Source organism: Equus caballus, chromosome 2, assembly GCF_041296265.1.
Source record: "Equus caballus isolate H_3958 breed thoroughbred chromosome 2, TB-T2T, whole genome shotgun sequence".
In the NCBI taxonomy this organism is placed as follows: domain Eukaryota; kingdom Metazoa; phylum Chordata; class Mammalia; order Perissodactyla; family Equidae; genus Equus; species Equus caballus.
The window spans coordinates 15,341,735-15,368,733 of record NC_091685.1 but is presented as its reverse complement, the minus strand read 5'-3'; the positions used below and the strand labels follow the sequence as shown (position 1 = coordinate 15,368,733).

At 43.6% G+C, this 26,999-nt stretch overlaps 1 protein-coding gene across 1 annotated transcript; it reads right to left on the bottom strand.

Annotated features, from left to right (window-relative positions):
- Positions 1 to 8,277: 8,277 nt before the first annotated feature.
- Positions 8,278 to 16,475, bottom strand: LOC100147151 (L-amino-acid oxidase). The gene is made up of 7 exons (XM_023632008.2): positions 16,367 to 16,475; positions 14,467 to 14,681; positions 13,915 to 14,027; positions 12,612 to 12,813; positions 12,052 to 12,120; positions 11,696 to 11,832; positions 8,278 to 11,172 (listed from the first exon to the last, which is right to left on the bottom strand). Exons 1-7 carry the CDS (start codon positions 16,395 to 16,397, stop codon positions 10,347 to 10,349), a joined length of 1,593 nt encoding a protein of 530 aa, XP_023487776.1. The 5' UTR covers positions 16,398 to 16,475; the 3' UTR covers positions 8,278 to 10,346.
- Between the last annotated feature and the right edge of the window lie 10,524 nt (positions 16,476 to 26,999).

Below are 26,999 nucleotides of genomic sequence, written 5' to 3'. Positions count from 1 at the left end.
AAATACAGAAATGAGTATAACAAGAACATAACAATCATCCTTATATTCATCAGCTAAATTGAACAAATTTTAAATTTTTGCTATATTTGTCTCAACCCATTCTTCCCCAGAAGTAAACACTATTCTGAAGTTAGTGTGTATTCTTTTGCCCAAGTTTGTATTCTTTTATCAAATGTATATGTATCAAAAATAATATGTAGTATTTTGTTCTTAAATTCAATATATGATAATGTATGTTTCATTTTTTCTATTTGCTTTTTCACTTATCTTTATTTTCAAAGATTTTGATACATGGATCATTGCAGCTCTTTCCTTTTCAACTGCTGCATAGAATTCCATTCCCTGGATGTACTACAATTTATTCACTCCCTTACTGATGGGCATACACTGTATAGATAGTATATAATTTTCAGCTACCTTACTCCCTTAGTTTCCAAGGCATTTATTACTAGTTCATCTTCAAACGCCCACCCACAATTGTTTAAATTTCTTCTCAAATTCAAATGCATTAGACTTTCTTAAAATTCTGTCTTGTTGGAGACATCTCTCCTGGAGCTTTCTGACCTGGTTTCATCTGATTGTTAGCTCCATCATCATCCTGAAATCTCACTTTTATATCATATTGAGGGTTCTCTCTGCCTCTCTCCTCTGGCAGATTATCTGTTCCTGTGCCTCTCACCTCTGTGCCCACCCAGCCATGCTCCATGTTCATGCAAGAAGCTGTAATGGAGGGATTAATGTGTATTTTTTTTTTAAATTGAAGTAACACTGGTTTATTACATTATCTAAATTTCAGGTGTACATACTTATATTTCAATTTCTGTGTATTCTGCATCATGTTCGCCACCCAAAGACTAATTACCATCCATAATGATACTCATATGCCCCGTCACCCCTTTCACCCTCCTCCGTCCTCCTTCTCCTCTGGTAGTGGAGGGATTAGAAGCATAAGCATCGGAAGAAGACAGACCTAGGTTGAATTTCGGTCTATCACAATTACGATAAAATTTATTACCTTCACTGTGCTTCAATTTCCTCACTTATATGACAGACATAAAACACCTAACAGGATTACTGTGAGGATTAAACGAAATGCCTTTTCACTTATGAGATATATGTGTTGCAAATAATTTCTCCCAGCCTGTGCCACACTTTTCAATGTGTTTGTAGTAACTTGTGATGCATGGATATTTGTAGTCAGATTTAACATCCTACATGATTTGTATTTTATATTCTGTATAGGTTATCTTTCCCCACCCCAAGCTCTTGAAGATAGTTACTATAATTTCTTTTAAAAATTTTAAAGTTTTTCTTTCGCATTGATCTACCTGATTTGGTTTATGTTTGTGGGTGATATGTAGGGATCCATTTTTTTTTCATGTGGGTAACGAATTGTCCAAAAGGTCAAATATTGAATAGACTATCTTTTCCCACTTGGACTTGCAATGCCTACTATTGTCAAATTAATATTCTACATGTGTACATCTATTTCTGGGCTCTGTGTTTTGTTTCATTATTCATTCATACCACACAGTCGTTTTTTTTCTTAAAGATTGGCACCTGAGCTAACAACTGTTGCCAGTCTTCTTTTTCTACTTCTTCTCTTCTTCTTCTCCCCAAAGCCCCCCAGTACATAGCTGTATATTCCAGCTGTGAGTGGCTCTGGTTGTGCCATGCGGGATGCCACCTCAGCATGGCCTGGTGAGTGGTGCCATGTCCGCGCCCAGGATCTGAACTGGGGAAACCTGGGCTGCCAAAGTGGCGCACACGAAAACCACTCAGCCGTTGGACCAGACCCCATACAGTCTTAATCACCTTAAATTTTTGATAAATTTTAATATCCTTAAAGATTGCTTTAGTTCTTTTTAGTCTTTTTGCTCTTTCACAAAATTGCTGAACTCGTATAAATTTACATCATAATTTGTGTTTTCTCTTAGGGTTTGTAGGTAATATATAATATCAGTGTAGACAGTGAGATTATCTGTGAATGCTAGCAGTCTTTTTTCCTCTTACCAATTCCTACACCTTATATTTATTTTTCTTATCTTATTACACTAGCTAGGACAAACAGAACAGTGTGAAGAGAAGTGGGAATTGTGGGCATCTTTGTCTTATCCCTGATTTTAGGGAGATTATATTTAATATTTCACTATGAAGTTGGATGTTTGCTATGTTTTTAGGAGATGCTCTTTATTAGATTAAGGAAGTTTCCTCTAATTCTTATTTGCTAAGAGATCTTTGTTAAATACATGGGATGTGGTTTGTTAATATGTCATGGCTCTTTACATCTGTGTTCATAAGTGACGTTGGTCCATAGCTTCTCTTTCTTCAACTTTTTCTTTCTGGCTTTCATATCAAATTAGACTAGCCATCTAAAATGAATTTGAGAGCATTCTCTTTTTTCCTCTTATTTGGAACACTATATATAAAATTAGGACCATATGCCACTTGAACATTTGGCAGAACTTAGCTTTAAAACTTCCAGGGCCTTTTTTTTTAAGGGAGACGTAAATCACTATAAACTATTAGTTCTATGTACTTAAAGGTTTAAAAAATTCTTTTAATTCAGTTTTGACAAGATATATTCTTATAAGAAATTTCCCATTTCATCTAAATTATATTTTTATGTGAAGTTATCCATTTCCATTTAACCAAAATTATCCATTTTCAAATTTATGAGTAGGAAGTTTCTTATGATTTTTAAAAAATTTCTATTGTATCTGTAGTTATTACCCTTTTTAAAGTCCCATTATTGTTTAATTTTCCTCTCTATTGTGGTATAGTTTACATAGCACTGGAATTATCTTTTTCTTAAAGGTTTGGTAGAATTCTGTGAAAACATCAGGGTTTGGTGCTTTTTGAGGGAGAGTTGGCCCTTTGACAACTTTATTTATTTTCATTATTATGATTGGTTTAAAAATTATTTATTTTTTATTGTGGTAGCATTGACTTATAACAGGGGTGATTGGTCTTTTTAAACTTTTCTGTCTCTTCTAAGATCAGTTTTGTTAATTTTTATTTTCTGAGGAAATAATCTATTACATCCAGGAATTGAATTTACTTGCATATAGCTGTGAAAAGCAATCTAGGTATGATTCTTTTAGTTACTCTGTACTGCTTCTTTTCCCATTCTCATGTTTTTGTTATGCATTTGTACTTTCTCCTATTTTTTTCCTTGAATAGGTTAGCTAATAACTTCTATTTATATTTGTTACTTTAAAAAAGCTATTGCATTTAATGTTTTACTTTCTAATTAATACATTTCTAATATCTTTATTGAATCCTTACTTCTTCTTCTCTTAAGTTTATTCTATTGTTCTTTTTCTAATATTTTGAGTTGGGTGCCAGCTTATGGTCACAAAATGATTGCTGGGGCTCTAGCCATCTTATCCAAGTTGTAGGCAAGAAGAAAGGAAAGAGCAACGGAGAAAAGGGAAGCCCCTCTCAGATGAGTCAGCTCCTTTTAAGGAGCTTTTCTAGATGCTTTATCCAATAACTTGGTTTATTTTTCATTGGCCATGCTTATCTCCAAAAGAGGCTGGGAAATGTGGGTTTTCAGCTGGGCACATTGCCATTTAAACACAACAGGAATCTGTTACTCATGAAGGGGATAATAGTATGAGTAAGGAATCTGTTTCAGATTTTTACCCTTTGAAGTTCAGTAACTTTACCCAGCCTTTAACTTGGTGTGGACTGTACTGTTATTTCTTTTACTGGGGCACAGTATTTTACCTCCAGTCACCATCCTCCTGACTTATAGGTTATTCTTGTCCAGGATTTTGCTTCTATCTTAAATTTTTTCACACTAAAAATTGGTCGTAGTCATCATTGTTTTACACATTTGGTGTTTGTTTAGGTTTTATCACATGCTTACAGTATTGTTTGCTCACCATTCAGACTTTCCCTCTGGAATAATTTTTATTGTTCCTGAGGTGCACCCTTACAAGATCCTTTAATGAGGTTCTGTGCATGGTAAAATCTGTCTATTTTTGTTACCCCAAAGTGTCTTTATTTCATCCTCATTACTGAAAGATAATTTTGCTGGGTCTAGAACTCTAGGCTGACTATTATTTTCTCGAAGCACCTTGCAAGTATTATTCCGATGTATTCTGGTCTGTATTGTTGCTATTGAGAAGCCAGTTATCAATTTCATTGGCAGTCCTTTGTAGGTAATCTCTCTTTTCTGGCTGCTTTTAACATCTTTTGTTTGTCTTTTGTGTTCTGCAGTTTGACCATGACATGTCCAGGTGTGCATTTCTTCTTACTTATAGAGCTTGGGAATTTCTTGGACTTTTAATCTGTGGTTTTATGTGTTTCACCAATTCTGGAAAAATCTCAGTTATCATTTCTTCAATATTGCCTTTCTCCTATTCTATCTATTCTTTCTTGCTATATCAAATTAGATTTAGATTCATACTGGATGTTCTTCCTCTATCCTACCTGGCTGTTAAGTTCTTTTTCATATTTCTCATCTCTTTGTTTCTAAGTAATTTATCTCTAAGCAGAGAAATTTCTTCAGCTCTTTCTTCCAGTTTACTAATTATCTTTTCAATTAGGTCTAACCTTCTATTAAATCTATCCCTGTGTTTCTAATTTCGTTTATGTTTTTCATGTCTAAAAGTTCCCTTTAATTACTTTTCAAATCAGACTGGCAAATTTTTTATAATCTCTTTTCCTTGATTGTGTTTTTAATTCCTCTGGGCTTTTTATTTTCCCTATTTGAAAAATGGGAGCTGGGCTCCATGTTCCTTAAGGACACTTTCAGTCCATAAACACTCCCTGCCTTCCTCTTTGCAGAGTGTGGCACACTAGTGGTGATGAGCTGTTAGGTCAGAGCTCTCCTGTTGAATTGTCCTCCTCTTCTGAGTAGCTCAGGAACTCAGCATTTGTCTAGAAGTCCTAGTCTGGTGCCACCACACATTGAGGAGCCAGCATTTCCATTGCACCAAATGAGCTTGGGAAGCTTCAGTTCCAGCTAAATGCCAGGTGCACAATAGCCTGGGGGCAGTGACCAGCTCTCACTCCTCTACCCTTATGCCCATGGGGCCCCAAGATGGGACCATTTCCAGAGAAAGCAATTTCCCAGTTTCCCAAGGAGTACAGCTGAAAGTACTTCCTGAAGTTCAATTCTCCTTGCAACATCATCAGAGAGTTTCTTTCTTTCTTTTCTAGCCTTGGAGAGACAGGCAGGAGCCAGACCTCTTGTATTCAATAGAAGCCCTTCAGACAACCAGAGGCTCAAAGAAGCAGAATTCTGATTCTTTGGGGTTAAGTGGTTTTAAAGATAATACTAAGCCTGGCTCTGGTTTGATTTGGCTTACTTTTTATTTTAGGGATTCTGGGGGATCTTTCGATTTAATTTAAATGTTAGACTAAAAATTTAAATCTGTGTAGACATGTAGGGAACCAGATAGAGAATCCTGTTTATGCAATTTAGAGCAAAATAACTTTATTAGTTCTCAGTTCTTTCATTTGTAAAATGGAGATGTTAATCGTGTCTATTTCATAGAGATTTTTGTGGGGATTGAGTTAGAAAATAGATGTGTGGTTCCAGGTCAATACCTGCAAAGTAAGACTCAATAATGATGGCTATTATTATTACTATCCAGTCTGGGCTCTTCCACTTGCATGCTGAGTCAACCTCATTCTCAGAGCCTCGATTCCTCATCTGTCAAGCAGGAAGACTAACATTCAATGATGAATATAGAATGGCTTGGAAAGGAGGGTGAAGAGGGGCCGAATTGTTGCTCCTGGCAGGGTCCACTTCCATTTCCTTCTCCACCCCACCTGCCTCCCCATTTTTCCTGGGGCCTGTTAGTGGGTTCTTGGCATCCAGAGTGGCCCAGCTCCACGTTCTAGCCCTGCTTCTTAATCTGGAGCTCTGGTGCCTGGTCCTTGATGTACTCACTGGATTCTAAGAAGATCCCTGGGGGCAGGAAGTGAAGATTTCATGCCCAGTGTCTCCAAGTGAGGGTTTGTTCAAAACTCTCCATGCTCCTAGAGTAACTTCAACCTGGAATTCCCAGAGTTAGACCTCTAAATGGATTGTGCGGATGGTGCATTTTGGAGAGGAGTGGGGCATGCTTTTACCTCTTGGTAGTTATTGGAGTTGTTCTCAACTGCTGTTTTCGTTAAGGGATATGTTACCTATGACTTACATGCACTCGCTTTTCTATGCGCATTCACAGATTTTGATGTAGTAAGATGAAAAAGGCTGCTCACTGAAATGTGTAGTGGAGATCTGTAGAGAGGCTGTTGGTTTTATGAACTGTAACCCCACTCTTTTCTTTTCCTTCTCAAGAAAGCAGGTAGGAAAGGAAATAGAGAGTGCAACATAGGGATAACATGTCACTCAGATAGGTGGTCAGTTCTGGCCCATGCTCATCTTGGCCTTCACACAGCTGCTGCCACCTCACCTGCCTCAGTCTGTGCTTGGTCTGAATTTTGCCCCATCTTTCTCAGGCCAGTCATTCATCTCTCTAACTAGTCTAGCAGCATTGTTCTGTGGAAAGAGCTAGACTTCTGAGTCAGGCATTCCTGGCTGTGAATTTTCCCCCATCCCCTGGCAGTCAAAACTTCTGCAAGTCACTTGACCCCACTGAGCCTCAGTGTCCTCATCTTTAAACTGGGAATAATTCCTCTCTCACAGCATTGGAGGGCAAAGACCTACTGCCTTCTTTCCATATGGATAATCTCTAGGTGCCTTTTATACGTGATCTCTAATCTCTTCAGCCACGATATGGTGGGTGTCATCCTTATTGTCCAGCTGAGGAACTGAGGCTTTGAACGATTCAAAGGCTAATGCAGCAGAGGTGGTCTTTGCCCTGTCCATCCCTTCAGGCCTTGCGTTGACTTCAGGTTCATGGCTGCCAGCATCAATACCTGCTTCCTCTGCCTGGGGAATCGACTACTGGAAGGTTTGATGGATGGCTGACCCTCACTTCCCACTTCAAAAGCCAAAGAGTGTTGTTGGTTACTTGCTTTCTCTGACCCTGCAATCCAGGAGTGGGCACTGACTCAGAATCAGACAATTGGATACTCCCATCTTGGATGTGAGTCTGGGGAAAATGACACAAAGAAGCAGTAGAGAGTTGAGAATTAGTTTTGGCAGCAGTGGGAGCATCTCCTGGGTCGTTCAGGTCCCAGAAACCACACCCAGTGCTCAGAGGCCACAGTGCCATCTATCAGGCTGCTCCTATGACAGGAGCTGTGGTTCAGTCCACCCGGTCTCCTTTGGCATCTGCCCTCTTCCCTTCCTACCAATTTTGTGAGCTTCTTGATATTCTTCTTCAAGTTCCTCTTCAACTTAAGTCACTCAGGCTTGGTTTCTATTGTTCATAATCGAGAACCTCATGTGGCAGCTTTGTGTCCCCAGTGATAGTCCTCTGGTATCACTGAACCTTTTCCTCTTCTGCCTAATACTCCCATCCAGATGCCAGGAGTCATTTGCCTTCAAACCAGTTTTGTATCCAGTGGACAGAGGCTGGCAAAGAGCTGCTATTTCGGATGGACTTGCTGCCCCATTCTTGCCTGTGCTTCTCCTTGACTGGCTTCTTCAGGATTCTGCTCTTAGCCAGGGGGGTTCATGGTCAGCTCTTCCCCATGGCCTTTGCTCTCCCCAGGTCCTGCCTTCTGCTCTCTCTCTGCTTGGAACCATTGTGTCAGGATTCCTCCCCTCTGAGAGTCTCAAGTAAGGTGTGGCCTTTGCCAAGACACTAAGGGGTTACCAAATACAAACAGTCCAGGAGATGGTTCAGAAAGCAACGCCTCCCTTGATGGAGCCAGGTTCTAGGGGGTAGTTTGCTCTGCTTCTGGTTCGCCACATATGTTGTGACTCTATTGGTGGGGAACCATCTTGCACTGGAAGCCCCAGGGGAGCTGGTTTAACCCAGCCCTGGAATGGCTCAGCGGTATTCCTTAGTCCAACTCTGGAGTCTGGAGGAGTTGCAATTAGCAGTGTACATCTGTTGTTTTCATCTGCCCAGAACATTCTTCTTAAGAGATTGTCCCATTCTCCCTGTCCACTAGCAGCTGGGGCCACTGGTCACAAGACCTAGTTTCTAGCCTGAGGGGTGGGTCCCTGATCAAGCACATGGATGGGCAGGATGAAAATATAAATGAATGCACTGGGAGGGGGAAGCCCTTTTTCTCCCCCTTGCATGGCAGCCTAGGAAGATATAATCTTGGAGTTGCTTCTGACTGCATTCTTTGCCAGAAGAAAGAAGAAAGCTGTATTAGTTTCCTAGGGCTGCCATAACAAATTACTACAAAATTAGATGAGTTAAAACAGCAACAATTTATTTTCTCACAGTACTGGGGGCTAGAAGTTCAAAATCAAGGTGTCAGTCAGCAAGGTTGGTTCCCTCTGGGGGCTCTGAGGGAGAGTCCGTTCCGTGCCTCCTCCTAGCTTTTGGAGGTTTCTGGCAATCCTTGGCATTCCTTGGCTTACGAAGCATCACTCCAATCTGTCTCCATCTTCACATGGCTGTGTTCCCTCTGTGTATGCCTGTGTTCAAATTTCTCTCTTCTTATCAGGGCACTAGCTATTGTATTAGGGTCCACCCTAAGCCGGTATGACCTCATCTTAACTTGATTACATCTTCTAAGACCTTATTTCCAAATAAGGTCACATTAATAGCTTTTGGGTGGATAAGAATTTGGGGGGACGTTATTTAACTCAATACAGAAGCTAAGTTAGGAAAGCAGAGTCAAGAGGTGGAAGGAGAGAGAACCTTAACGATGACTTATCAATTTCTGAATCCAATCTGTCTAGGTGAAGTGAGCTTCACCCTGGACTTTCCAGATATGTGAGTCAAAACATTTCCTTTTCCTTTAAGCTAGTTTGAGTTTGATTTCTAGCACTTGGAACTGAAAAAATCCTTACTATTGCAGGAGTGAATGGAAAACCAGGAGTTAGACCAAAATGCAGTAAGAAAATGTGAGTTTCCTTTCTCTATTTCCTTCCTTCTATACAATATGCCAGTCTCAAAACACAACACTCCCTTCCAGTCTCAGGACACAGCACACCGAGCCAGTCTCAGGACACAACACTCCATGCCAGTACTTCATCGTGCTATTCTTCAGAGCCCTCCAAGGTCTCCCTCATAGGAATGTTCTCCAGGAAAAGGATTCACCACTTTATTTACTCCTTTCTTTTGCCTAGTTGGACCCCAAACCCCAAAAGTTTGGGATAAAAAATGAGCTAGATTTGGGAACTGATCTTTGGAGATATGTAGATACAGGTGGGAATGAAGATTTGATTCAATCAAATAATGCTGCTCATTCTTTGGAACTGGTACTCAGCATAGTGCCTGGCACATGGTAGATGCATAATAAATGTTTGTTGACAGGCTGAGGGAAATAACATATACTTAGTGGCTATCCGGAGGGAAAGTACAAAAAGGCATACAAGATATGATCCCAGACCTTGGGGGCTCTCAGTACAGTTGGGTAGATAATATGCCATCATGAAGGAAGTACATGGCAACACAAGATCCACAGTCCAAATGTTTGAGACTCTAGGAAGGAAGGGTGGGGCTTCAAGGGAGCAAGATCCCTAGGGTTTGGGTGTTGCCTTTAAGGGAGGATTTGGGGAGGGGGAATTAATTAAGTTAGGCCTAGAAGGACAGAGCAGGTTTCAGAGAGGAGCAGAGTAGGGGGGAGTATGTAGAATGAGCTTGGTGTCCTCCCAGGGGAATGTGTGGGCTGGACAGGCAGAGGCAGGGCAGCTGGGGTGGTTTCTGGTTGGTGATGGGGAGTTGAGGGTGAAGAGGAAAAGTCTATGGGTCAGGAAGCAACTCCAGGAAGCCAAGATCCTGCTCTTGTAGGCTCAAGAGCAGAAAAGAACTCTTATCTCTCCCATCCACCTAGACTCTGTGTTGGGCCAAGATGTGAGGCCCCTGGCTCAGGCATGCAGTGACGGGGTTTGTGTGGCCAGTCTGGTTTAATGTTGTGTGGTTGGGGGTTTGTCTGTTCGTTTAGGAGAATCTAGTTGCAGGTGACAGGAATTAGGATGTTGTTGAAACCTTTCTCTTTTGCATGTTACAATTATGCAGCAGGAGATAATTTCCTGCAAGTTAAGGGGTGATTCCAGCATTGTCTATTCTTGATTTTTTCTTATCCCTCCATATACCTTGACTCTGCTGATCCTTCCTCAAGGGTTGGCAGGGGAGAAAGCAGAAAAGGGGGTGATGTTTCTTGTGGACTTCACAGCTGGGTTCTTTGGCATTTTTGGGTTCCTACTTGTAGGCACGGAGACTAATGGTGACCTCTCTCCTGGGTCCTGCCTCTATCGCCCCTCTTCCAGTCTGCTTCCAGTCAGATTCCCCCAGGGATTTCTCTCAGGGTTAGGAAGGACTCTGGTTGTTGGTGAAGGTCTTGTGTCTCCCCATGGCCTCCTGGTCCACGGCAGCCTGGATGTTCCTGGCTGCCTGGAGGCCGGACTTGATGGCAGTGTCTATCCAGGCATGGGGCAGGCAAGTGTGCTCGCCAGCAAAGTAGATGCGACCCTCTGGCTGGAAGAGCTGCTGCGAATAGTCGGCAAATTGGTAGGGCGTGAACTCAGTGAAGGCACCCATGGTGAGGGGATCCAGAGACCAGCGCTTGAGCACAGAGGAGGGGCACATGCGCCGCAGCTCCCCCTTGGGTATCTGGTGCACAGCAGCCAGGTCCTCTAGGACGATATCTACCACCTGGTCGTGTTTCATGGATATGAAGAAGAGGGAATCATCGTCCACAGTGTAGGAGGCCAGCAGGACGCCCTTGCCGCTGGGGAGGCTGTGGCTCGGGTAGTAGATGTAGCGCGAAGGCCGGTCAGTGATGGAGACCCCACCCCGGATGCCATCCCGCTCCCAAAAGGGCTCATTGCAGGCCAGAATCACCTTGGTAGCGCTGGTGTAATGCACCGAGCGGAGCGCATCCACCTTGTCTGGGGAGAGTGCTGGCTTAAAGGTGATGAGGCGCGTGGCCTTGGCTGAGGCGGAGATAATGACAAAGTCCGCGGTGAGGGTGTGCAGCTCGGAGTTGGGCTCGTCCACCCGGTAGGAAATCCGGACCTTGGGCCCATCCCTCACTACCGTCTCCACCTTGGAGCCCAGACGGATGGTGCCAGGCTTCAAGCTGGCACTGAGGGCCTTGGGGAGCTGGTCAAAGCCACCTGTGATCTCAGAAAAGCTGCAGGAATGAAGAGAGGGCAGAGGGTGAATGTGGGAGGCAGTAAGCCAGCTCGCCAGTTGTCAGCAGCATCCCTGGTCTGACAGCAGGAAACTAATCTCTGTGAGGGAGGGATTATTATTTAATTGGGTAGTTTGGAAAACTAACACCCAGAGACAAGGGACTTTCCCATTATGATATTTACAGTCCAGCTCCATAACCCGGGGATCCAGCCACCGTACTGTTCTGCGTCCCAGAAGGAGTCCTACAGACTGGGGTTAGGATTCTGGCTCCAGCCCTTCCCAAGGTGTGTGAACTTGAGTCAGTTACATAGCTTCTCTGAGCCTCAGCGTCCTCATGGTAAAATGGCTCTGAATAATAGTACCTACCTTCCAGGTGATCGTAGGATTAAATGTGACAATTTTTGGAAAGTGCTTAGCACAATGCTTGGCATACAGTAACTACTCAATAATCATAGTTCTCTTTCTCTGCTCTAGTGTTGGAGGAAGGGGCAGAAACGAGTCCTGGTCCAGATCAGCCTTACTCGTTGCTTTTGAGGAAGATGGTGTCAGTCCGCAGGGACTCCAGGAGGGATTTATAGTATCCAGCATCCTCATTCATCACATCCCCAATCATATTTACTGCTCCTCGGCTCAGCATCCCTTCCTTCAGCAGGTAAGCCTGTGGGGAAGTGGAAGTGCCAAATGGAGGGTCCAGTATGTAGGAAGGGGCACCCGCAGGGGCCTGGGACAGGCAAGGGCTGGGACTGGACTCTGGGGAGGTGAAGGTTTTGGCAGTGGGAAGAGAGGGTCCTGGTAGGCAGAGGACAGCCCCAGGGGGCCAGACTGAGCACAGACTCCCCCACGCACCCCTATCCTAGGATTTCTTTGCCTCACTCACCTTGGTGGAGTAAGAATCATAAAAGGACATCAGGTGGCTGCAGTTGAAATTTTTCAGACTTTTTTTGAGCTGCAGAACGGGAGGAAGGGGAAGTTGCTTTAGATTAAAGCCGTAGAGACCGAGGCAATCTCCTGGGTTCTCTGGATGTCCCTTTGAAGAGGGTGGGGGCAAGGAGATGGGAGATGGAAGGAACAGGGGAAGGGTGGTTCCAGGACCCTAAATGCTCCTCTTCCCCCAAACATCTCCCCTTCAGAAGACTAAAACTTAAGGTAAAGACATTGCAATCCAGGAAGATTGGTTCGTTACCAAGGATTGGCTTATCTGGTGATTCCCTTCGTTTCCACTGTCGCTGATCAAGCAATGGCCATCGGGAGAAAGGAGGGGGCTGGGCACTGGGGTTGGGGTGGCAACATTCTTATGGGGTATTAGAAGGAATGCAGCCCAATCACAAGAGTACCAGGTAGGAGTCAGGTGACCTGGGTCCATCCACTAACTTGCCAGGTCACCTTAGGCCAGACCCTGTCTTTTCCCAACCCTGGGAGGGGTGAGGCAGGAGGCACCTTGGCAATGGACTGGTAGAAAAGCTTTGCAGCACTCTTGCCCTTCTCAGTGGGGTTCACGGAATAGCCCAGGAGCTCTGGGTTGGCCTTGACCTCTCTGGTGCGATAGCGTTGTCCGTTGATGAGGTACCAGGTGTTGTCATCATATTGGATGAACTTGTTCAGCTTCAGGCCCAACTTCTTGACATAGGTGTGGACCAGCCTAGAGCAGATATAAGCATCACATGACACCCATCCCAATGGCACTTTGTTCCTTCTGGCCTCACAATAGAAGCCATTTCCAGGAAAACCAGTTTCTTCATATGTCCAGGGAGCATGCACTAACTGCTTCCTCATCTCTGACCTTGTTTGTTCTTGCTGCCACACTAACTCTTTTCCTTCTGTTTTTGCCCTGAGGGGGAGAAGTAGTAGGGGTTCACCCGTTACTAAATGAAGGCCCTTTAGGAGTTCCAGTGTATAGGGCTCAGATATAGGGACACAGGCCTTTTGTTTCAGACAGTATTTGAAATTCCATTTTCCATTTCTAAGTAAGTTTGAGGCCAAATCTAAAGACTCCTACTTTGGTTTGGTTCCATTGGTTTTGGCTTTTGTTTTTGGTGGTGTTTGGAGGGAAATCTTGGGTTCAGTTTAAACTTCAGGCAAAAAAAAAAAGTCATATTTTTGGAGGTATGTGGAACAACAGGTGAGGTATTTATTTTTGTCTTGGAAGCCTCAGAACCAGAGGCCAAGGTCTCTTCCAGGAATCAGTTACAGCTTAGGTGTTGAGTGTATGCTTTTGTGCCAGGCGCTTTCTTGATTTTGAAGAGGAGCTTTGTCACTTTCTCCTAGGAGAAACTTGGGCGAGTCACTTAATATCTCTGACCCCAGTTTCCTGATTTGTAAATAAGGAAAACAAGAGGATCAAATTAGAGGGTCGTGAGGATCAAATGAAATAATAAACGTATACGCGTTAGCACAGGGCCTGGCTCAACAAATGGCATCTATGATTATATTAATTATTATTATTTTATAGCTTAATGTGGTATAATTGACACATAAGAAGCTGCCGCTATTTAAAGTACACAATTTGTTGAGTTAACAGTGACTATTATCATTGTTAGTTTGCACTCCACCACTTTCTGTGTGACCCTGGGCTCTCAGCCTCAGTCTTCTCTGTCAAGTGGGAGGCCATGTTAGTGTTGCAGGATTAAATCCCATGAGACAGTGAATCTGAAAGGCTCTGACAAGATGGCAGCAGGGTTCCTCCTACATCCTCCGTTCTCCTCCTCTGTGCCCTTTGCTCCATCCCTTCCCCCGGGCTTACCTGTGGGACTTTGGGATTCGCATCGGCCCCAGTTCAAAGTACCAGCCCTCTTCCTCATTCCTGAATGTGAGCACTCGACCCCCGACATGATCGCTGGCCTCCAGGACGGTTACCTAAGGTCCGGAGAAGGTTCCCAAGGTCATGCTCTCTCCTTTCCCACCCCCACCCGGGCCACAGGCCCTAGTCTGGAATTCCCAGCAGTAGGTCCCTGAATGTGGAGGATAACCAAATGGGGAAGTGGGCAGTTTCCTCCAGGAGGGTCCTGAGTAATGTAAGTGAGACGGAACAGCTCCTCGTGGCAGGGCACAGAGCGCTTCTTGGCCCTTTGTTTGCACAGCCCTTCTCTACTTCTGTTTCCAGGAGAACACAAGCTGCAGTTAAGGTCAAGTCTCGGGGGAAGCCATATTTTTGAGGAGCAATAATAAAGGCTAAGAGACCCAGTAGGTTATGAGCAGTTGTCTAAGAGCTGACTGTCACCCCACTATTTTTCTTTTCCCGCTCAGTGAAGAAAACTGCAGGCCAATAATTGAGGCCCCTCCAAGACCTGCTCACCTGGTGGCCAGCGTCCTGCAAGGCCTTGGCGGCTGCCAGGCCAGACATGCCAGCTCCCACTACCACCACACGCTTGGGAAGCCGGGAGATGTGGAGGCCCTCCTGGGCCGTGACAAGGATGGACTCATATTCAGGGTCCTGGAAGCACTTGACCAGGTCCTCATAGGAGGCAAGGCAGCTGGGAGTAGCCAACAGGAGCCCCAAGATGAGGATTCCTGGGGCAGAGAAAGGAATGAAGGCTGCATTTCTAGGGTCCAGACTCTGTACCCCACCCTACCCAGGGTGAGCTTAGCTGTGTGAATGAGCAGGGGTGGTAAGACCAGGCAGTGTCTGTCTAATGTATGGTTACAATCATATGTATTTGTGCTTGTGACTGTGTAGGGGTGATTGCGTTGTGTGGGATATCAATGTAGGCATGGACCATGCTGGTGTTAGTTGTGCACTGTGAACATCGACTGCAAGTTCATATGTGTGCATGTGTTTGGAAACTCATGAGTGTGTGCAGGTCCATATTTGACTGTAAACGTGCCTGCTTCTGATGGTGAGTGTGTGTGAGCCTGTTTGTGAGTATGTGAGAATGACTGCGATATAAGTTTCTGTGGTTGTGAGTTTGTGATTTTTGCCCTGTATGACTGTGCACTGTCTGCGATTGTCTGTGAGGGGGTGTGTTTGTGGGTACCTGAGTGATGTGTGGATGAATCTGTATGGGAAGGCGAGATGGGTTGTAGAATGGGATGTGTGTTGGCCTGGGTTTGGAAGAGTGAGGATGATGTGTGTGCACATGCTTGAGTATGAGAGACAATATGGTTGTTTGTGTTCTTGTGTTTGATTCTGTGTGTGCGTTTGAGCGTGAAGCTGGGTGGGAGAGCCTGAGGGTGCCTGTATTCTTTGGGAACACGTGCATTTGTGAGAGGATGTGTGTGTGAAGCACAGTTGTATTTGGGGGAGGGGCGTGGGGGGAATTGTGACTAGTTTCTCAGTGACACTGCTAGTGCCCTGTGAGACCTTGGCAGTCCTAAGGCTCTTCTCTGGCCTCACGTTATTTTGTCAAAGCCCTCTGCGTTTTGTAATGTGCAGCCAAGATTGGAAACCATAGTTAATATATAACATGCAGCAAGTCCTGAGTGACTTGTTTTTCTTCTCTACAGTTAACTGCCCTGATGTACAGAGAAATTCAGCTGCGAGTCTGAAACAAGAGGCTGTGTGGTTTCCTCAGGGTTGCCTGCTCTAAAGGGGAAGAGCCAGGGATGTGACACACTGAGCCCCCTTGCACCAGCCCTAGGTTTTTTTGGCAGGTGAGAACCCCCTTTGTCCAGTCTGGACAGGCAGGACCACTGAGGCTCACAGAAGGAAAGGGATCTTCAGGGGCCACCTGCTGCAGAGGGGCAGGAGACCCAGCTGGTTCCCAGCACATGCCCTCCCAATGCCAGGAGACCTTCTGCATGGGCGACTCCTCAGTAAATAGGAGAGGGGGCACCATGCCCCATGGGAGAGAGCCCTAAGCCTCACCTCCTCTCCCCCTCCCCTAGATCAACCTCAACCTCCCAAATCCCTTCTCCACCCTGGCAAATTTTCCCATCTCCCTGAGCTGCCACCATTCCTGTCTCATACCCCATGTCCTTCCTCTTGAATGGGCCCACCCCCCCAGATTCATCCTCCAGACATACATCCATTCTCTTGACTCGCTTTCAACACGTGGACTTATCTGTAGCCCTTATTCTGGTGCCTGTCCCATCTCAGTCCCCATCCTCCTTCCCTTGCATGGCCTTCTACCCAGAGTCCCCCTTAGACCCATCTCAACCCCCTTTGCCAATCTCCACCCCACACTCTCCCTTTTTCAGTGTCCAATACCTCCTTCCTCAGGTGCCTCTCTCAGACTTAGAGGAAGGACCCCACTTACCCTTCATCTTGGCTAGGGACTTGCAGCTCATGCTGAGCCCAGAGCGTCTCTCCCTCTCTTTATGAGGAACCAGCTCCACCCCAACAGTAGCTGGCCTCGCCCCAGCAACCTGTCCCAGGGCCCTATTGTCTAAACCAAGCAGAGAAGCCCTGCCCTCAAGACCTGGGCTGTCAAGAGAGATGACTCAGTCCCATCCCCAGCCTCACCTTCTGCATCCCCACCTTCCTCCTGGCTTTCCCTAAGGAAAGCCCCTTCTCCCAGCTCAGACCCCAGAACCTAGGTGCCAATGGGGAGGAGGGACTGTGGGAGCCAGATGGGCCCTCCCAAACCTGCTGGGACCATCTCCCAGGAATGGGTGAGGACTGGGGCTGAGCATCTGGGCTGGTTTGGAAGTCCAGTGTCTGGGCTCCCGGGACAGGTCAAAGCTCCTAACTGCTCCCACTACAGAATGCCCCTGTCCCCCTGCTGTCCCACCATGGAGCCTTCAGCTGCACTGTGAGTCTATCCACAGTGAGCACTCTGGCCAGGAGCTCTGGTGGCAGGACTGTGCCCTCCACTCCCCTCCCCTCTCGGGGGCGCCCTGAGCAAGCTGGGCAGAGGTCTTTGGCCTGGCCCATTTGCAGTAGGGAGTGGCTTTGCCCCCTTCCTCTGAGTCCCCTAGGGCTTCCTTAGGCACATGTATGCTTCTCTGGTACTAGAAGTCCTTCCCCTGGGGAATCGGGCCAGCTGGCTGTGGTGCCAAGACTAAGTCTTTGTTCTCAGTGTACAATGCAGGTGGAGACAGGCTGGCTGGTGAGAGGAGTAGCGGGAAGCATGCACGGAGCCAGGAGTGTGGAACTGGGGAAGGGGGCAGGAGTGGGATCAGGTTGGGGCATCCAGCAGCGGGAACACAGGACTCAGATCCTGGGCACTAGGGATGGCATAGGGGGAAGGACACAAGCAACAAAATCTGACAGAACTGGGTTCGAATCCTGCTTTGTCCTGTTGTAGCTGTGTGTCTTAGGATATAGGCTTATACCTCTCTGAGCCTGGAGTTCCTTATCTGTAAAATGGGGCAGTAATACTTTCTTCATAAGGTGTGTCAAGGATTAAATGAGATGTTGTGTGTGAAGAGCCTGGCATAGCACCTTGCACTTGGTAAATGCCTAAACTGGTTTCCTTCTTTCTTTCTGGAGATAGGGTTTGATTTGATATCAGACCACACACACGACTGTAATACCTTTAAAATGGAGGCAATCCCTCCACCACCAGGTTGCTGGAAGGACCAAATAAATAACACATGGAGAGTTAGTGTGTAAACGGCTGGGCTTTAGACACAGATCCGGGACTCTCTCTCTCACTGCTTTCTTTTATTTTTAATAATAGCTTTATCGAGAGATAATTCACATACCGTGCAATTCACCCATTTAAAGTGAACAATTCAATGGTTTTTAGTGTATTCACAGAGTTATGGCACTATCACCAGAATCAATTTTTAAATATTTTCGTCATTCCAGAAAGAAATACCGTACCCTTTAGCCATCACTCCCCACTCTTCTCAGACCGCCAACCTGAGGCAACCACTATTCTGCTTTCTATCTCTGTGGATTTGCCTGTTCTGGACATTTCATATGACTGGAATAATGTAATACATAGTCTTTTGTGACTGGCTCCTTTCACTTGTGTAATGTCTTCAAGATTCATCTATATTGTAGCATGTATCAGTCTTTCATTTCTTTTTATGGCTGAATAATATTCCATTTATTCCACATTTTGTTTATTCATTCATCAGTTGATGGCCATTTGGGTTTTTCCCACTTTTTGGCTTTTATAAATGGTACTGCTATACACATTCTTCTACAAGATTTTATGTGGACATAGGTTTTCATTTCTCTTAGGTATATACTTCGGAATGGAATTGCTGAGTTACATGTTAACTCTATGTTTAACCTTTTGAGGAAGTGCCAGACTGGTTTCCAAAGTGGCTGCACCATGTTACTTTCCCACCAGCAAGGAATGAGGGCTCCAATCTCTCCTCATCCTCAGTAATACTTGTTATTATCTATGTTTTTGATTACAACCATCTTAGTGGATGTACAGTGATATCTCATTGTGGCTTTGATTCTCATTTCCCGGATGGCTAATGATGTCGAGCATCTTTTCACGTGCTTAATGGATACTTGTATATCTTCTTTGGAGAAATGTGTATTCAGATCTTTTGTCCTTTTTTTCATTTGGTTATTTATCTCCCTATTGAGTTGTAAGAGTTCTTCATATACTGCAGTAACAAGTCCTTATCAGATATATGCATATATATTTGTAGATATTTTCTCCCATGCTGTGGATTTTCACTTTCTTAATGGTGTTTTTTGAGGCATGGAAATTTTAAATTTCGATGAGGTTCACATTATCTATTTTTTCTTTTATTGCTTGTGTTTTGGTATCATATCTAAAATCCTACTGCCAAATTTGATGTTATGAAGATTTACCCATTTTCTCCTAATAGTTTTATATTTTTAACTCTTATAATTTGGTCATAATTCAGCTAATTTTTGTATATGGTGTGAGATAAGGGCCCAACTTCATTCTTTTGCATGTGGCCCTCCAGTTGTCCTGGCATCATTTGTTAGAAAGATTATTCCTTCCCCATTGAATGATTTTGGCGCTCATGTCAAATATCAGTTGACCAGGAGCACATGGTTTTCTCTCTGGACTCTCATACTGTCTTGATCACCATTTTGTAGCAAGTTTTGAAATTGGGAAGTGTGATCCTTCCTACCTTGTTTTTCTTTTTCAGTATTGTTTTGGCTATTCTGAGTCCTTTGAATTTCCATATGAATTTTAGGATCCACTCGTCAACTTCTACAAAGAAGTTAGCTGGGATTCTGGTAGGGATTGCATGGAATCTGTAGATCAATTTGGGAAGTATTGCCATTTTAACAATATCATCTTTTGATCCATGAGTGTGGTATGTTTTTCCATTTATTTAGACATTCTTTATCTCAACAATGTTTTGTGTTTTCAGAGTATGATTTTTGTACTTTTATTTTTAAAGAATTTTTTTTTTGTTGACATGAAGTTCATATAACATGAAATTAACTATTTTAAAGAGTACACTTCGGTGGCACAGTCGCTGTGTATTCATAATACATTCACAATGTTGTGCAACTGCCAAATTTATCAAGTTCCAAACATTTTCATCACCCCAAAAGAAAACCTCGTACCTGTTAAGCAGTCACTCCTCATTCCTCCCTCCCTGTATTTCCTGGTCAACAGCAATCTTCTTTCTTTGTCTATGGACTTATCTCTTCTGGATATTTCGTATAAATGGAATCATACAATATATGACTTTTTGTGTTTGTCTTCCTTCACTTAGCATAATGTTTTGGAGTTTCATTCACACTGTAACATGTATTAGTACTTCTTTCTGCTTTATAGCTGAGCAATATATGTTTCTGTTGCCTATTTATTTTTTGATTGTACTTTCCTGTTTCTCTGCATGTCTCATAACTTTTTGTTGAAAACTGGACTTTTTTGATAATATATTATTGTAACTCTGGGGACTGGTTTCCCTGCTTTGGGACTTGTTATTGTCATTGCTTGTTTGCTTAGTGACTAGCTGGATTATTTTAGTCACCATTTTAATGAAGTCTATTTGCCCCCCCTCCCCCAGGCAATTTTAAACCTCTGATCTCAGTCCACAGAGGACAGCTTTGGGTATGCCCACAGTCACCCTGGGATGACAGTGATTTGGACGAGGCTGTCTTGTTCCCTTTCCCTGACCACATCCAATTGTTAAACTCCACTACTTGTCAGCTGATTGTCCTATTGTTTTAAACAATACCCTGGGGAATCAATTGCTCTACAGTCTAATCCAATCAAATTAGGGCTCCTCTGAAGGAAGACTTTACCTTCTCCATACTCTGTTGCAAACGAAGTGAGTTCCTTTGGGAAGACATTTGTAGCTATTAGTAGCTATTTGCTTCTTCTTGCCCAGGCAAAAATCTCTCAGTCAGCTCTTTGGAACCGCTAGTGTCTCTGAGCAACACTCTACTTGGGGAGCTGAGTGCTCAGTGGAGGAGGGACAGTAGCCTGAGGTCCTCTCAGCTTGCCTCTCTTGGTATGCCCGGACAAGGGTGATTGGGGCCATAGTATTCTCAGTGGTACTGCACCTAAGGTAGTCCTCAATTCCATGAGTCAGGGCTGAATGGAAAAGCAAGTCCCCACCACTTGACTGCACGTACCCGGAACAGCCTCAGCAACAGATGGCTGGCAACATCCCACCTCAGCATGAGAAATGCTGACATCCTTCTCCTTCCAGGAGAAAAGCCCTCTGACTAAAAGCTGAGGGGAGAGGCTGCTCTGTGTTCTTGGCTACACCAGTGGAGAGTGGAGTTTCTGTCTTGCTGAAGCAGGAGCTGGGAGAGGGGGAGTAATCTTGGTTCAGATACCACAAACTCTTGCTTATCTTACTGATTTTTGGTAGATAATCTTGAATAGATGTTTCTTATTTGCTGTATGCCTTTAGGACCATTTCCAGAGGCTTTAAATGATTGATTTGAAAGTAATTTTCACCAGTTTCACTGGAACTGGGGAGTGAACCTGTAGAACTCCATACACTGTCGTGTTGGAAGTCAATATTCCTCAACCTTAGTAGACTTTATTTTATTTCATACTTAGTCAGTTCCTCAAAATCATGTCACATTTTGGTTTTCTTCATATTTGGACCCTGATTTTCTTGGGTGGCTTTTAGATTTTCCTGGAGTTTTTAATTTTTTCTTTAAAAAGGAAGAGATAAGAGTCTTTATATTTTCATTAAGAATTTGGGGGCCTTTAATCACAAAATTCACTTTTGCTTTGAAGACATTCTTTGTAAAATCCTTCCTCTCACTTCCTTTCTAAGTCTGCTACACAGATGTTATCCAGGGGTTATTTCCCCACATTTCAAAGATAGTTCCATTAAGTTTAGAATTTCCTTGGCTCTATCTTCCTTGAGTTCATTTTTTGTTTAGCTGAGGGCAATCTAATTTTTCTCAGAAAGAGTGTGTGGGAGGGATCATAGAAGAGCACATCCCTGCATTTTTTGAAAATGCCTTCATTTTCTACTGACTTTTTTTTTTTTTTTTGCTGAGGAAAATTCACCCTGAGCTAATGTCTGTTGCCCATCTTACTCTATTTTGTATGTGAGTTGCTGCCAAAGTGTGGCCACTGACGAGTGGTGTAGATCCATGCCCAGGAACTGAACCTGCGCCCCCGAAGTGGATTGCACTGAACTTAACCACTAGGCGCTGGGGTTGGCCCCCAATTTTCTACTGATTTTTTAATGGTTAATTTTACTTTAATTTTTATTGATGTTGATTTGACTGAGTACAGAATTCTACAGTTCAACTGACACTGTTTCTACCAGGAACTTGGAAGGCATTTCTTTAATTCTGTTAGAATCCAATGTTCCTGATAAAAAGTTGAATGCTAATTCTGTTTCTTGTTCCTTTGCAGGTTACTTCCCCTCTTCCCCACCCTGGAAGCATTTAAGAATTTTCTCTTTTTCATAGAAATTTTGAAATTACATGAAGACACATTTGGATGTCAATTTTTTTCCAGTCATATGCTTGGCAGGCATGAGCCCTTTGAGTCCGAAGACTTAAGACTTTTGCCAGCTCAGGGAATTATCTTTCTATTGTTAAAAAGTTTTCTCTTTCTCCTAGAATTCCTGTTAGATTGAATTGGAATCTTTACCTTTTCATGATTTAATGTTTTCCTTATATTTTCCATTTCTTTATAATTTTGTCTAAATTTTGAAAAAGACCTTTATATAAATTGTATCATACTGTGTATATTCTGCAACTTGCTTTTCTCTTCCTCAACAATATACTTATGAGAGTCACACATGTTAACACGTGGTTCTAATGCATTCATTTTAAATGTTTTATAAATAGATGATTTATTTATCCCTTTTCCTTTTGATGGACATTTGGTTTATTTCTAGCTTTGCCCCATTCCAAACAAAGCTTCTTTGAGTATTCTTGCATAGTCTCCTTGTGCACATCAGTGAGTTTTTCCAGAGAATATACCTGAAAGTGGAATTGCTGGACTACAGGGCTTGCCCATCTTCAACTTTATTAGATAATACTAAATTTTCCTCCAGAACAGTCGTGCCAATTTACATTCCTAATGGCAGAGTATCAGAGTTCCTATTTCTTTACATCCTAGCCAATCCTTGGTTTGTCAGTCTCTTCATGTTTGCTAATCTGACAGGGATGAAATAATTTTTCTTATTTTCTTATTTTGCATTCTTCTTGTTTATTAGTGAGGCTGAACATCTTTTTGTTTATTTTTTGGTTATTTGGGTTTCTTGTTCTGTGACCTACTGTTCAAATCCTCTACTTATATTTCCATTGCATTTTTGTCTTCTGCTTATTGATTTGTAGAAGTTTTATATAAACAACTTTGGATATTACTTTTCACCATAAACATTGCAATCACCTTTCCCCAGCTTGAAGTTTGACTTTTTTTTTAAACAATTGTTGCCAATCTTTTTCTTCTGCTTTTTTCCCTCCCCAAATCACCCCAGTACATAGCTGTATATTTTAGTTGTGGGTCCTTCTAGTTGTGGCATGTGGGATGCCACGTCAGCGTGGCCTGATGAGTGGTGCCATGTCTGTGCCGGGATCTGAACCAGTGAAACCCCTGGCCACTGAAGCAGAATGTGCAAACTTAACCACTTGGCCACGGGGCTGGCCCCTGAAGTTTGACTTTTAACTATATTTATGGTGTCCTTTTTCATGCATGACCACTTATTTAATGTAGTCAAGTCTATCAATGTTTAAAGAAATTCTATCTGTACTATGATCAAAAAAATATTATCCTATATTATCTGCATTCATTCATTCAACAAATATTTATTTGAGCACTTATTAAATTCCGGGCATTGTGCTAGGCCTTGGCGAACCAGCAGAAAACAACACAGATAAATATTCCTGCCCTCATGAAGCCTACAGATAATAAATCAAATAGGTAAAATACACAGCGTGTTAGATGGTGATAGTTGCTATAGAGATAAAGAAAACAGTAATGAGGGGCAATAGGGAGTTCCAGTGATGGAGTGGTTGACTTTGAATAGGGTGAGTTGGAAAGACCTCACTGAGAAAGTGACATTTTAGCAAAGATGTGAGTGAGGTGAGAGAGAGAGCAATGTGCAAATGTTGGGGAAGGAACTCGCTAGTCAGAGGGAACAGTAAATGCAGCTTCTTAGTTTCTTTGAGGAGTAGGAAGGCCAGCATGGCTGCAGCAAAGTGAGTAAGTAGAGTAGGAGACAAGTCAGAGAGGTGAGGTGAGGCCACATCCTGAAGGGCTTGTAGGTTGTTTTATTGAATTCAGTTCTTGCTCTTGGTGAGAGGGGAATCCACTGAAGGGATTTAGCAGAAGTGTGACATGATCCAAGTTACGTTTTAAAAGGACCACTCTAGCTGCCATGTGGAGAACAGGGTGCCAAGGGGATGGGTGGAAGCAGTGACCCTGGTCAGGAAGGCTCTGCAGTGATCCAGGTGACAGATGGAGAGTTGATGGTGATGTGGGGTTGGTGAGCCGAGGAATCGAGAGAAAGATTTCTTGGACTCTCATGGTCTGGCAGTAGTGCTCTTTTATTTAGAGAATAGTATGGAATAACATGGGGACAGGACCCATGGGCAGTAAAGCGCTGCTGCCAACATGGGTTGAGAGTAGGGCTAAATTTAAGGCATAGGTATGTGAGTTATCTCTTTACAAGACAAAGGAAAGAATATGTAAAAAGAGTTGTTAAAATGGTATCAGTGTCAGTGGGGTCTGGTTATTGGGTGGTCCTATAACTTTTAGATAAGAATCAAACCAGATTAAGTAAATGGCAGAAGCCACCACCTTAAATATTATCTTCAGCTAAAGACAAAGGAGGATGTTGGTGGTGGGGGAGTCAGCTACATGAGGTTACCAGACAGTAAACAACTTAAGTCCTTGCCTGCCCCATTAAGAGTTTCCAGAGATAAGGTTATCCCCCCTTCCTCCTGGTGCAGAGAGGGAGACACCCCCCACAGACGGAGACTTCCTTCACAAATGCAAATGTCTCTCATCAAAGGGCAAGCAAATTCCACTCCTCAGAGCCTCCTTCTCACCTGCAGTTTTTAAAAGTAACCAGCCTAAAATAATCCTCATCAATGGTGTTTGGACCAGGGTGGTGGCAGAGGTTGTGAGCAGTGGCTTCTGGTTGTATTTTAAAGGCAGAGTAGACAGGGTTTGCTGAAGTTTTGTATGCAAGATGAGAGAAAGGAAAAATTCAAAGATGACTCCAGGGTTTCTGACCTGAGCAACTAAAGGATGGAGTTAATTGATATAGGAAAAAGTTTAAGGAGAAAGTATGGGACGAAGATCAGGAGCTAGATTTTGTACACATTAAATTTCAGATGCTTATCTGTATGATAATCTCACATTATCTGTATGTGGACATGTGGAGTAGGCAGTTGGATGGATTATGCTGGAGTTCAGGGGAAACATCCAGGCTGAGATACAAATTTGGGAGTTGTCAGCATGCAGATAGCATTGAAAAACCATGATTGAGATGGATCATCAAGGGAGTATGAGCAGAGAGAGGAGGAGAACAGGTTCCATGAGTGAGCTTAGGGGCATGCCACGTTTAAGAGGTAGAGAGATGAGGAAGGAGATTGAGAAGGAAATTCAGAGAGATAGGAAAAAACTAGACAAGTGGACTGTCTGGAATCCAAGTGGTGAAAGTATTTCAAAGAAGGAGTGATAAGTTGTATAAATGCCGTCAACTAAAGTGAGGACTGAGAACTGACCATTGGTTTAACAACATGAAGGTCTTTGCTGACCTTTACGAACACACTTGCAACATGGTGTGGTGAGCATGGAGCCTGATTGCAGTGGGCTCAAGAGAGAAGGAAAGGAGGAATTTGGGACAATGAGTGTATCAGCTCTTTCGAGGAAAGTTGCTGTAAAAGAGAGAAGAAAAATTGGTAGGTAGTTGCAGGATGAAACAGAGTCAGAATATTTTTTTTCCAATAAACACTTAATATTAGAAAAATTTTAGATTTACAGAAAAATTGCAAAGATAGCATGGAGAGTTTCCATATGCCCCATGCTCTGTTTCCCCTGTTATTAACATCTTACATTAGTATGGTACGTTTGTTGCAATTAATGAACCAAGATTGATATGTTATTATTAGCTAAAGTCCATACTTTATTCACATTTCCTTAGTTTTTTCCCCCCAGTGTCCTTTTTCTTTTCTAAGATCTCATCCAGGATACCACACACATTTAGTTGTCATGTCTCGTCAGGCTCCTCTAAAATCATAAATTACATCACGCAGCTGGATGTGGGGCAGCACCCTGTAATTAAACAAATATCTCTGCACCAAAATGTATAAATGCTCAAACCAAGTTAGTTCAGATCAGGTGTCACCTCTAAATCAGTTATAGAAGATTTTGGTTTCCGGAGTTTTGTTGTTGTTATTATTTTTAGAATTGAGGATGGGGCACTGTAGATCTCTGTGTTTATGAATTTTGAGTTTATGTTCATAAGCAGGGTGACTATATGATTTTCTTTCCTTGTGTTGCCCTCATTTAGTCTGGTATCAAGGGTAAACTCCCTTCATAAAATGAATTGGGTAACTTTCCCTCTGTCTCCATTCTTTGAGACAGAGTGCTGGGGATTCTGTCCTTGAAGGTTTGGTTAAACTGCCTTGGAGACTTGTCCTCCAGATATTGACATTACAAAGCCATGATAGTCAAACAGTATAGTATGGGCACAAGAACAGACAAACAAGCGGAACAGAGTATTTTCTCAGGCAGACCCAGGCACCTGTGGGAACTTAATATATGACAAAGATGGCACCAAAGATCACTTGGGAAAGGATAGATTATTTAATTGATGGACTAAATCCTTAACCACCTCACTATAGAAAAGGAGAGAGGAGGTTTGGAGCAGCAGGGGGAGCCGGACTAGAGTCAGACAGAATACTTCAATGCATACCCCACCCATCCGGCCTGCCACCTCCCTCTGACAGCGCTTGGTACTAGGCTGCTCTGCATGAAGCAGATGCAGGAGCAAGAAAATGGGTGGTGGGATGGGGTAGATTCAGTAAGGAGGCAGGAGGAGGGACAAAAAAACCAGGCTGCTGGTGGCACTTTGTCAGAATGGTCATGTATGGCTCTTGACTGGAAAGGGAAGGAAAGGAAGTCAGAGTGAGGCTAATGGTTCTCTGGGGCCCCGAGACAGCTGTTTCCTGCTCAGGAGAAGCAGGAGAGGCTGTAGAGAAGGCGATGATGTTAGATTGTATTTGGCAGGGATTTTAGAGTCAGAAGTTGTAGAGGTATCCAAACCAGAGGAACCCCTGATCGCCCCCTGACTGGCAGCCAGCACAAAGGGCCTGAGGCCCTCCCAGCCCTGGGTAGCCCTGGTGGCTGGCCCTCGCATTTCCTTCCTACCCTTGCTCTTCCACCTCACTGCTGTCTTGGGTGTTTCCAGCTCTGGGCTCTCATGGCTTTGTCTCCCGTTTCTAGCCCTGCACTAACTCGTTGGACTTGATGACCTGTTTGACAGCCCTCATTTTTATCCTCACTGCTAGGAACTGACCCATTGCTCAGGTGACTTTGACCAAATTATTTA